At 37.9% G+C, this 12,406-nt stretch overlaps 1 protein-coding gene across 1 annotated transcript; it reads left to right on the top strand.

Moving 5' to 3' along the window:
- Positions 1 to 1,729: 1,729 nt before the first annotated feature.
- Positions 1,730 to 10,976, top strand: LOC137882260 (hydroperoxide isomerase ALOXE3-like). Its single transcript, XM_068724458.1, has 14 exons — positions 1,730 to 1,876; positions 3,328 to 3,532; positions 3,681 to 3,786; positions 3,885 to 3,984; positions 4,204 to 4,333; positions 5,585 to 5,757; positions 5,896 to 6,039; positions 6,153 to 6,356; positions 7,592 to 7,678; positions 7,842 to 8,008; positions 8,129 to 8,250; positions 8,377 to 8,477; positions 8,742 to 8,912; positions 9,030 to 10,976. Exons 1-14 carry the CDS (start codon positions 1,730 to 1,732, stop codon positions 9,207 to 9,209), a joined length of 2,037 nt encoding a protein of 678 aa, XP_068580559.1. The 3' UTR covers positions 9,210 to 10,976.
- The last annotated feature ends 1,430 nt before the right edge of the window (positions 10,977 to 12,406 follow it).

The raw sequence follows: 12,406 nt of genomic DNA, 5'->3' as shown, positions 1-12,406 counted from the left end.
TGGAGAGGCCTGCAGGACATCACCAGCTAGAGACCAAGCTGACGTACTGTAGAGCCCCATCAACTGGCTGCTGAGGAAATTCAATCTGTCTAAGGAGCTGCTGATCCTGTTTTACAATGCAATAATCCAGCCTGTTCTGGTTTGGATGAGCCACCAAACAGGACAGGAACAGACTACAATGGAAAATTAGGACTGCAGAGAAAATCATTGGTGCCAGCCTGCCCTCAATTCAGTACTTATACTCCTCCAGAGTCAGGAAACCCTTCACACCCTGTTTGAATCTCTCCCTTCTGGGAGGCACTACAGAACACTGTACACCAACAACCAGACACAAGAACAGTTCCTTCCCCACAGGCTGTCACTCTGATGAACAGTTAACATCAGTCATACACCGTCATTAATCCACCAAAATATACACTACTGCTGTAATAGATTATAATTTTACAGTTTTTAAAGCACAATTTGCTTTTTAATATGTATATATCATCTGTCACTATCAATATAAATCCTACACAATGTTTATACAAAATATAGTCATCTTTAAATATGCATACTGTACATAATCATTCAGTCCATGCACCCGCAAACTGTAGCTTAGTAGTAGAGCGGGTCTTCCTTCAATCAGAGGATCGGCGGTTCGATCCCTGGCTCCGTAAATCCATTTGGATATGTACTTGGGCAACACACTTAACCCAGCGGTGTATTAATGGTATGAATGATTAGATAGTCCTGATGGGCAGGTAGTGTAGTGTAGTGTAAAAGCGCTCTGAGTGGTCGAAAGACTAGAAAAGTGTAGTACAACTACAAGTCCATTTACTATTTACCATGTATATCTATTTGGTATGTATATATTTGCACAATTTGTTTTGTTTACGATTTACAGAACACTTGACTCGAATATACACGTTTATTTATTATTATCTGTCCAGCCTTGTTGTCTCCTTGTCCCTTGTTTCTATTTCTGTGTAAGTACTAGTAAGTGGTCTGTTGTAGCAGACATTAGTTAATGTGGTAGAAAATTTCAGAGTAGGAATATAACGCATGGTTTAGTTCAGCTAATCCTGACCCTTACTCTACAGCTACACGTATATCTGCTGAAAACAAGAATCACCGGCTACAGACCAAGCCAACGCACTGTAGAGACACTTCAACTGGTTAGTCAGGAAGTTCAACCTGCCTAAGGAGCTGCTGATCCAGTTCTACAACGCAATAATCCAGCCTGTTCTGGTTTGGATGAGCCACCAAACAGGACAGGAACAGACTCCAACGGAAAGTCAGGACTGCAGAGAAAATCATTGGTACCAGCCCGCCCTCAATTCAGTACTTATACTCCTCCAGAGTCAGGAAACCCAACAAGCAGGAACACAGACCACAGAACAGCTTCAATCTGAAGGTGTAGGTAGGAACTTTCTTTATCTTTCCTCATGGTATGATGAGTAGATTATTTAAACACTACACTTGTAGTCATGTAAACAGGATAATCCTAGACAAAGTTAAGTGTTAACAAGATTTTTTGTATTCCTGTTGAGAAAAAAATGTAGTTTAGGAAAACAATCAAAAGCTTTTGGTAAATAAATTATTTGCAAATTTAAAAAGTTTTGTGAAAACAGTAGCAAAAAAATACATATAGAGTGTCATTATTGTATTTATGGAGAGAATTGGAGCATTCACTCTGCAATTTAGAGATCTAAATGTTTTTCTTTTTCTAGACAGTTTCGCCAGACTGACCATGACTGAGTACAAGCTAGAGGTCACAACAGGTGACAAGCAATATGCAGGAACATGGGACCACGTATTCATCACCTTAATTGGAACTGAAGGGCAGAGTGAGCGAACTGAGTTGGACAACTATGGCATCGACTTTACAACTGGGACAGTAAGTTGAATCCTGTTGAACATCCTCAAATTATGTCTGGGACAAAGTCATGATTTTTGTTCATGCATACATATATGCTGGGGTAGTATTTGTCTTCATGACTAATTAAAGAAACGTTTACCTTTATTTAATTATCACACTTTAAGTTACTGTAAGGAACTTCTAACTGGTTATGCAACCGTCTCAATTTAATACTGATGCCTCTATGTGACCTACATATGTAAATGAGACCATCAGCAAGAAAATTGGCTATTTCTAGATAGTTATTGTTATTTTCATTGGTCCCACCGGCACCAAGTCTGTGCCGGTGGGAAGAATATTAGTAGTTGTTAGTTATCAGAATTATATTGAGTAGAAACAGTATACTTCTCCACTGCTATCACATGTATTAACTAAAGTTGGAAAAACAGTAAATAAATAAATGTATGTTAACATTAGTGGAATGTAACTAAGTACATTTACTCACTTAACGCTGTAAACTAACCTCCTCAAAGCCAAGACGGAATTGTAATTAAGTGGAAATTCAAATTGATGGACTCCACTATTGCCTTTATACAAACCCTGTAAAAAATGAAGTCAAGTTGTAAATGCATTATAAAGAAAGAAAGGTTCAACATCCTGTAAACAATTTGATTTGGCTGGCAATATATATACTCAAATGTAGATTTTGAAGACCTGAAGCATTTAAAAACGTTTTTTCTTTGTAAAATCCTCAGAAACGTTCATAGTGCTATTATCAGTGTATTATAATAAGTAGTCATTGAAAAGCTCTTATGGACACTTGCGGGGCCTTCCCGCGTGACACGCATGCCGTGACTACATCTATTTCTGGCACACGAACACGTCGCACCGGCTGTACTAGGAGGAGTGTAAACTAAACTCTAGCCTACCATTGCTTCTCTCTGGACCTGTACACTCTGCCATTCCTAAAGAGAACTGCATTGACTTTGACATTCTGTGATGTTACAAAGACTACCGCACATTCACACACAATACATTTTTGGTTGATCTTAACAGGCTTACATTTAAAATCACACACTAAAAACACAATCTAATGGCATTTCATCTTTATGGTGCTACAGTCACATAATGCCTTTAAATTCAGTTGTCAGAGTCTAACTCACTGCTTTTTAAAAGCTGGAATTTTAAATATTACCAGGTAGGATTTGTTCTATAATGGGCATTTACCAGCCAGTTAGCATGGTTGTCTATCACCATGTACTTTGATGATGATCAAGGTTTCTAAATATTTTAATATCAAAATATAATAATTAATATAATAATAATTATTTAAGAAGACTGTCCAGTCTGTGTGGACATTTGTACTCTTAGACACTTACGTATATCATATTATATTAAATATTTTCAGTGTATTTACAACACTAACATACATGTTGAACTGTTTTACAATGTATTTGTTTGTTTAAATTCATATTAATCCTTATTTCAAGACAGGGAACTACACCATAAGCACCAATTTGTCTCTGGGGAAACTTCTGCTGGTCAAGGTGGAGAAAGATCCTTTTTTGTTTCTCCCAGAAGATGAGTGGTACATCTCCAAAATAGTGGTGACGACTCCTGAAGGAGAAGCCATTCTTTTCCCCTGTTACAGATGGATCTCCAGAGGAGAACTGGTGGAGCTGAGAGGAGGGAGAGGTCTGCTTCAAGTTCCCAAAATATTTGATTAAAGATACTTTAATATTGACATTTATAGATATCACTTCTTTTCACACGTTTGTTTTATTGAGTTTGTCAATTCTGTCTTTTAAAACTTTACTGATGTTATGTTCTTTTCACGCCTCAGCCTTGAAGGTTTTTGAGGATGACCATCCCATGTTGATTGACCACCGCAAAGAGGAGCTGATACTTAAAAAGAGCTTGTACCAGAAAGTTTGTATGTGTGCTGTACAGTATGTAGCAGCTGCTGTTATGGTCTCAGAAGTTCATCTGGAGAAATTTATAAGTGCCTTTTGGTAACTTTGGTTTGTTTTGTGCGTTTGTTTTTCAGATGGAAAATTTTGGCTGAAGGACTACCCCACGTCAACCAGTATAATAAAACGTCTGAGCTCCCAGCTGAAATCCGCTTCTCTAAATCCAAAACAACCGAAGCAGATAATGTGAAAATGCAAACGTAGGTCTACATAGTATAAAATAGACACAATTATATATATATATATATATATATATATATATATATATATATATATATATATATATATATATATATATATATATATATTATAGACACATTTTCTATGTTTTGAGACAAAAAGTAAATTTAAAACATGCAATGTCAGTATGCTGTTTAAACATGTATTCTGTCTACCTTTTTTTTTACCCTGTCTTACTTCAGTGGTATTGAACTCAAGCTCAAGGGGCTGCTTGGATCTGCTGAACAATGGGAAAGCATTGAAGACATGAAAAACATCTTCTGGTGTAAAAAGACAAATATGTCAGGTAGATTATTTCCCCCATTATCCACATCTGCAGCGCAACTCACAACAATAATGTCATTGTCATCATTTCATAACAAGGGAATATGAGCATTTGGCAGACACTATCATCAGTTCCAATGTAACAACAGTTCTTTCTACAATACTGCCTGATACTAATACAATATGTATGGAAGCACTTTAAGAAAAGTTGATATACTGCTTTTTAAATGAATTAAGTGGGCTCGGCACTAATATATCCATCATCCATCTAGGATTTTAAAAAATGTAAAATCAACCCAAAATGATAACCAAAGGAACACTATCTAGTTAGCCTATTATATCACTCAGCAGAGTGTAGATAATAGCTAGGTGTGTCTAAACAACTGAATCCACCCCATAATTGGCTATACCCCCATTTAGACACGTAAGCACACTTCATTCAATCTCGGAAAAACAAGCAGCGTGAATCCAGGCAATCTGCTCAAAGTCGTCATATACATTGCTTCATACAATTTTGCCAAAAAACTAAATTAAACTCTCCAAGCTGTTTGACCGCGTAGCAGCAGCTGAGTGGCGGCGATGTACTCAGCTGTATGTGTACTATAGTACTGTTAGCTGTTAGCTGTTAGCCAAACACACCGTCTCACTAGGCTGTGTAACCACTAGCAGCCCTTCCTGGGGTACTACAGTAAGAGTAGTAAGTGAGGAGTCAGCAAGCAGTCAATGGTAATATTAACAAAAAAGAGTTGTTTTAAGAAAGTACGAGTCACCACTGCCACAACTGGGCACCCAAAACTTTATGCTGTTTCTGGCTGTAGAATGTAAGATTAGGTCACTCACGGATGCACTCACACAAGCACCCACACACACAAATATGAATAGAATATTTTCCTAAAATATGTATTTGGTATAACATTTATTGTATAGTTATGATTATGAATTTACTTTGAAATATGGTCTGTTAAAAAAGGTTCAATAATTTAAAGAAACAACAGAAGCCCTGTGTGATAGCACCGTTCCAACATCTATTGTCAGTTTTGAATAAAATTCTACTGTATCTTAAATAGGAATTACATAAAGTTCTCCATTAAAATTAGTTAACAATTTCGAATTACATTAGATTAGATGTTGTGAGTAAAACAATACATTTTCTACAAAGTAAAAATCTCTCAGGAACAAACCAATGACTATGATCAACATGTACTTCAAAAAAGTTAGACATTAGATAGATATATAGATGTTATATTATAAATCATATTTGCAATTCTTCCAGAGTATGTTACAGAGCACTGGAAGGAAGATGACTTTTATGGATACCAGTTTCTGAACGCACTCAATCCCAATGTGATCAAGCGCTGCTCAGAGCTTCCCCCAAACTTTCCAGTCACAGAGGAGATGGTGAAGCCGTTCCTGGAAGAAGGAAGCTCTCTGCAGGAGGAGCTGAAGGTATGAAAGCAGAGCTGCTTCAGTTTGGCGATAATCTCTGCTTTGGGAGACAATTTCTGTGTTTATCATCTCAATATCATATTATCTGTGAAACCTATTGATGTCTTAAACTTTCCTCTGTCTTTCTTTCCCATACAGAAAGGCAATATATTCCTCTGTGACCAGAAGAAGATGGATGGAATACCCCCTAGATCCTATAATGGTGAACCTCTGCACGTGACTGCTGGCCTCTGTTTGTTCTACGTGAACCCAGGAAACAAACTGATGCCCATTGCAATACAGGTCTAGTCACAGGATCATATTACATCCCACAGTACATTACTATGTTTTCAAAAGTCCGGTTGCAAAATTTGATCATACAAAAACTAAATATATATATATTTTTCAAATTCCAGTTGCATCAACAACCTTCTGAGCAGAACCCCATCTTTCTGCCCAGTGACCCGGAGACTGACTGGCTGCTTGCCAAGATGTTCATTAGAAATGCTGATGCCATGGATCATCAAGCAGTCCAACACCTCATGAATACTCACTTTCTGGCAGAGGTCTATACTGTCGCCGCTCTCCGCAGCTTCTCTGTGATTCATCCCCTCTATAAGGTATGATTACACAGCAGAGGTCAGAGTGCTGGTGCACTTCTTTTACCTATCTGATTTTTTACTGATGGAGTCTTTTAAGATATGATCAATGACAAATCTGCAAATTTCATGCCATTTCTTGGTGTGAAACGAACAATGCCAAAATATGTATATCTGAATATTCATCACAGAAAGAGCAGTCTGTGTTTGTGCCTTTTTAGAATACCTGCATGTAGTGATTGGTAGGGTAATAATCATGAATAGTTAAGAAAGACACTTCCTTAAACTTACAAACTGAATAAGCACCCTACCCTTCAAATATATTACATTAACAAAACCATTCCAATATGCCATGAAATATGAAAGTATAGTCAAATTGGAAAGTAGTTTCACATATTGCTCAACATACTTCAGAAAAACAAAATATTTTTCTCCTTTTTCTTTTATTTTTAGGGATTTATTCAGGTTCATATATAGAATGATTTAATATATGCTGTATTAGAGATACCTTTTTTAACCACAGACCACTTTTGGAAATCTGTTGAAGAAACACCATAAAACAGAAAGTTTCTTGTTTGAGTTACAGCCAGGAACCTTTGTTGCTTGTCAATTCCCTCTCTGTCCCGTCCCATGTTTCCTGTCTGTATCAGAGAGAGAGCTATTCCAGGTTTTAACATAACTTGTGAGTCATTAGACATGAAGTTTCATGTATCTGAAGGACTCTACCCTTAGAAGCATGAAAACATTTCTCACTTCATTTCAGATTATTAAGAGTTTGCCAATGTTGCGTTTTTGATGTTATGTTCGTGAAGTCCACAGTCTGACCACGTTTTAATGCCTACATCTATATGGGATGTTGCCCTTCTGATATACAGGCATTAAGACTATAGAATACATTTGCATATGATTCTTCAAATTTTTAAAGTGAACCTTGACCCACCATCATTTGAGTATTTTGTATAGACTTGTATAGAAAAGACAGCACATTGAAAGGCCCATCAAACAGAGGCTCTTTTCTCGAGTAAACCAATTGTGTATGTGTTCATTCTAGTAAGCAACGGTCTTAATAGTGCAGACCAAGATATATTTGAGTCCAGCCCCACCATTCTATTTAGATAACTATCCAAAATAAGATTTTTAATGAGAATGTTAGCTTATGGATTCCTTTGATCAACACAAACAAGATGTGCTGCCTGTTGTTTGCTCAAATAAACATCGTAACATGACTTTTAACATATTTCCCTTTGTCTTCACAGCTGCTGTTTCCACACTTCCGGTACACTCTGCACATTAACACTGAAAGCCGCATAACTATTATTGGACCTAACGGGACTATAAATAAAGTATGGCTCTGTAAAATACATATTTCTGAAAATTCAAACTACTCCAATTAGACTGCACCATTGCAAGACAAAGTTATAGCCTTTAACTTATTAACAATGCATAATTCTTTTATTTCAAGAAATGTGTCTAATGGTAACTATTTCTGCATTATTGATTTATTAGAGTTCACTTGGAATTGACGGACTGATGGAGCTCATGAGAAGGGCTCTCTCTGAAATGACCTACAGCTCCCTCTGTCTGCCAGAGAACATCACTGCACGAGGACTGGAATCCATCCCCAACTTCTACTACAGAGATGATGGCCTGAAGCTGTGGAACATCATCAACAGGTTATCTTTCAATAAATATCACATCTGTCCACACCGATTTATTCTACAAGCAACAGCTGAGAGTCTTTCTGTCTTGTTCACATACAAACATTTTAAATGTAATTATTTTGTGTTCACTAGCTTTGTGAAGGCAGTAGTGGAGTACTACTATCCCTCAGATAGTGTAGTACGTAAAGACACTGAGCTGCAGGAATGGATCAGTGAGATATTCACACATGGCCTCTTAGGAAACAAAGCCTCAGGTACTTAACCCATGTTGTGAAGTCATTTGTAAACACAAGATATATACAAAATTAATTGTAGCCTTTAATATTTAACGAAGACAGGGATTGCTAATAATTAACTGATAGTAATTATGCTACCAACAGGGTTTCCAGCAAGCTTTGATACTGTCGAGGAGGTGATCAAATTCATCACCATGGTGATCTTCACAGTGACGGCTCAACATGCTGCTGTAAACAATGGACAGGTAATTAGTTGGGACAATGGAATATGTATTGATGATTGATCAAGTGTAAGTTTGTTTTAACGATTCAAATGTATAAAACATTTGGCAGGTCTGCAATCTGCTTTTTATTCATTCCATTTTTTCTTTCGCATTACAATGGTGCAAAGGTTGAATTCCCAATGCAGATTAACATAATTATTCATGTAATGTTTGACATGCAAATAAGTTTATAGACTTTGTTTTCTGTCGAAGTTGTTATATATTGAAATTTCTTTCATATTTTAGTTTGACTACTACTCCTGGGTGCCAAATGGCACACTTCTGCTGCGCAAACCTCCTCCAACCACTAAGGGGCAGTCGAGCATGAAGACTATTTTGGAGACCCTCCCAGATGTTGGTGACACAGTCAGCGTTGCAGCATTGGTTTGCATACTTTCAGAGAAGTACACTGACGTGGTAGGTTTGGTGATGATAAACACTCATTATAACTCGTCCACATTTTAAGTGTTTAAAATAAATTGTATCAAGCACAATACTGTGTCAATGTGATTTACTGTTTTGTCCTTTTGGCAGGTTCCCATGGGTACATACCCCGAAGAACGATTCCATGAGCTTGCTCCAAAGCAGATGATTAAGGAATTTCAAGCACAGTTGTCCGACCTCAGTGAAGCAATTTCAACAAGAAACTTGCAGCTTGAAATACCCTACCTATACCTGAACCCTACTGAGATCGAGAACAGTATTACTATTTAGCTCAGCCTGATGAGCCTTTTGTATCTCTCTGCATTAGGCAACAATAGCAATACCTTTTTAACACCTGTCTTGCATGCTGGGTTGTGGGTTAAACTCTGCAAGACTATTTTTTAGGCTGTATCATTTAAGTCAGCCTATGATAGGGTACCTGTATCTTTGTGTTAATTATTTGTTACATAGACATATGTTGAGGAATAACATAAATGAGCAGGTTTGGAAGTACATGTTTCAGTGTGGACTCATGATATACATCAAAGAGGCCAAAGTCCAAAACAGTAAATATCTGCTGAGCAATGATGACACATTGTGATGATTCTATGAAGAACTCTGTAAAAAATCTGGATCTAAACCATCAAGGCCAGCTAATTTCGCTGGCTTACAAAAAATGTTGTCTAGCATGTACTGTATGTGCGAAACATAATCCTCAGGCAGATAAAATTGACAATTAATAATACAGAATACAACCACACTAACATTACACGCTGGGAACAATTCCGTTCCGCCTGACACCAGAAAATGATCCAACAGGTTCCAAATGTGCCTTACAAATTGTTTTCTCCTCCTCAAACCACCTAATAACAACAATTGAGTCACTCTGCACTATCTGTTCCCAACTGTTAAAACAAGATACCACCGTGTTTCAAACCTTGGAATGGTGCAAATGTATGTAAAACATCACACAGACAACTGATGGATATGGACGATGCCCAGGGCTGACACCTAGTGGTTCTGTGGAGGTAAGAGACTTCGGTCTGAGCATTGGAGCGGAACGTGTGCGTTGGCACAGTGGTTAGGCCATTCTATGCATTGCTTATGGATGGCGCCTCCTTGCGTAACCTCCTAGAGACAGGCCATGACCATTAAAGGTCAGTGCCAACTGGCAGTTTCAGTCAGTCTGTGTACATAGATGACATTGGGGTCCCTAGGGGAAATCAAATTGCTACGGGGTTTGAATCAGTACTATTTTGGTGGGCAACAATACGGTAGAAGGGTCAAGACGTGTTGCTGGTGAGGAAGGGAGGAGTCTACAGGATGTTTGGTTTGTCTTCATTGTACTTTCATACCGTGTTGAGAGGGCTAATACAGTGATGAATTGATGTTGAAATTAATGAACAGACTCTGTGTACTTACAGATTTCCAACCAAGGTGATGAGAGGCTGGGAAGCGACAGTACACAGCATATTTGTGAAAACATTCCTTTGTCTTTAAAATGTTAGTCTTAGGATAATCTGTATGACATAAAAATATGTGTGTTTTTGATTATATTCTTTCTTTATTGTTTTTGATGTTTGGCTTTAATGCATTCATATATTACTTGTTTGATTGGACATGCATTCATTTATTTTTATTCTAATCCAGTAGTTATACTTTGTATAAACAAGAGGGAAATGTTGGAGAATTTTTTTTTTTTAGAACGATCTGTTCTAATGGTTTAACACATACAAGGCTCTGTGAAGTCTGTGGCTCCTGTGTGAACTCTCTTCCCACTTGTTATCTCAGATGTTCCTCGTTTAGCAGTCACTCTGACCTACTGTAAGGGGCGATTGTAAATCTTACTAAACGTCAAGATGACGTTTGCTTGTGCGGAAGGGGAGAAGAACGTAGCTTTATGCAAATGATTCTGTGTCAGCGCACTTGTGTGTTAGCCGCAGTATAAATATCAGAGACTCAGAAAGAGACCTCTGAGCAGCCTTGATGCATGACTTGTATGTGTTTCAACTCTGTCTCCTTCTTTCAAGAATAAATGTCCTGTGATAATGATTTTTACATCGGCCTCGAGTGAATTTCTCTAACACTACCTACATGCGCAGGAGGCAAGCACTTTGTGGCGTGTCAAGCAGCATTATCAGCCGTACGGAGTGGACCTTTGAAGGCACGGTTTGCGGCTCTGAGAAAGGCGATGGACATAAAACCAAAGAATTTCCATTTCTTATCTATGGTTATGCATATTTCAATAAAACTATTGTGACGTTCACAAATAAACTGTAAATGAACCAAAATATAAATGCTGCTCCCCAGTGCGACAGGGACTTCAGCCACCCGGCAGAGCTACTAGTGAGAACAGACAACAATGAAACTGAGGGGAAACCAGTGAGAGACGTGTGTTGACCACATTTCTTGGCCCATAATCTGGTAAAACTTTGATTTGGAACTGTTTATTTTGAAAGTAAATTTGATGTGTGTCTGAAAGAGAGAAATAGTAACTGCTTTAAAAAATAAAACTTTTTTTTTCCACTAAAATTGTTTGCTTGAGTGCGTGTGTGGAAAATGTAGAGGAAGATCTTAGGTATCAAACCATTTACTATAGAAAGTACAATAATACTTTCTGTAACCCAGCAACCAACCAGACAATCTGCTTCTTGTTTACACTGACATGTGTATGCCAAGTGAACGTTAATGATCATTGTGATATACGTTTTCAGGCAGCGAAATTATTTCTAAAATGGTGCTGAAACGATAATATAAACAGATATTGTTTTTGTTTTAAAATGGATGCCATGGAAGAAGCCTGCAGTGGTGGGGGCAAAGTCTTGTACAAAAAGGCCAGGAACACACTGACAAAGGAGATCAGAGTAGCAAAGAGCAGCTACTCTGAAAAGTTGAAAAACAAGTTCTCATTCAACAATCCTGCGTGGGGTTGGAGAGGCCTGCAGGACATCACCAGCTAGAGACCAAGCTGACGTACTGTAGAGCCCCATCAACTGGCTGCTGAGGAAATTCAATCTGTCTAAGGAGCTGCTGATCCTGTTTTACAATGCAATAATCCAGCCTGTTCTGGTTTGGATGAGCCACCAAACAGGACAGGAACAGACTACAATGGAAAATTAGGACTGCAGAGAAAATCATTGGTGCCAGCCTGCCCTCAATTCAGTACTTATACTCCTCCAGAGTCAGGAAACCCTTCACACCCTGTTTGAATCTCTCCCTTCTGGGAGGCACTACAGAACACTGTACACCAACAACCAGACACAAGAACAGTTCCTTCCCCACAGGCTGTCACTCTGATGAACAGTTAACATCAGTCATACACCGTCATTAATCCACCAAAATATACACTACTGCTGTAATAGATTATAATTTTACAGTTTTTAAAGCACAATTTGCTTTTTAATATGTATATATCATCTGTCACTATCAATATAAATCCTACACAATGTTTATACAAAATATAGTCATCTTTAAATATGCATACTGTA

The sequence above is a fragment of the Cebidichthys violaceus genome, unplaced genomic scaffold, assembly GCF_023349555.1.
Source record: "Cebidichthys violaceus isolate CVI_PGR_0920_01 unplaced genomic scaffold, fCebVio1.0.p SCAF_31, whole genome shotgun sequence".
Taxonomy (NCBI): Eukaryota; Metazoa; Chordata; class Actinopteri; order Perciformes; family Stichaeidae; genus Cebidichthys; species Cebidichthys violaceus.
Note: the sequence above shows the minus strand (reverse complement) of the source record. Positions and strands in the feature narration are given on the sequence as shown.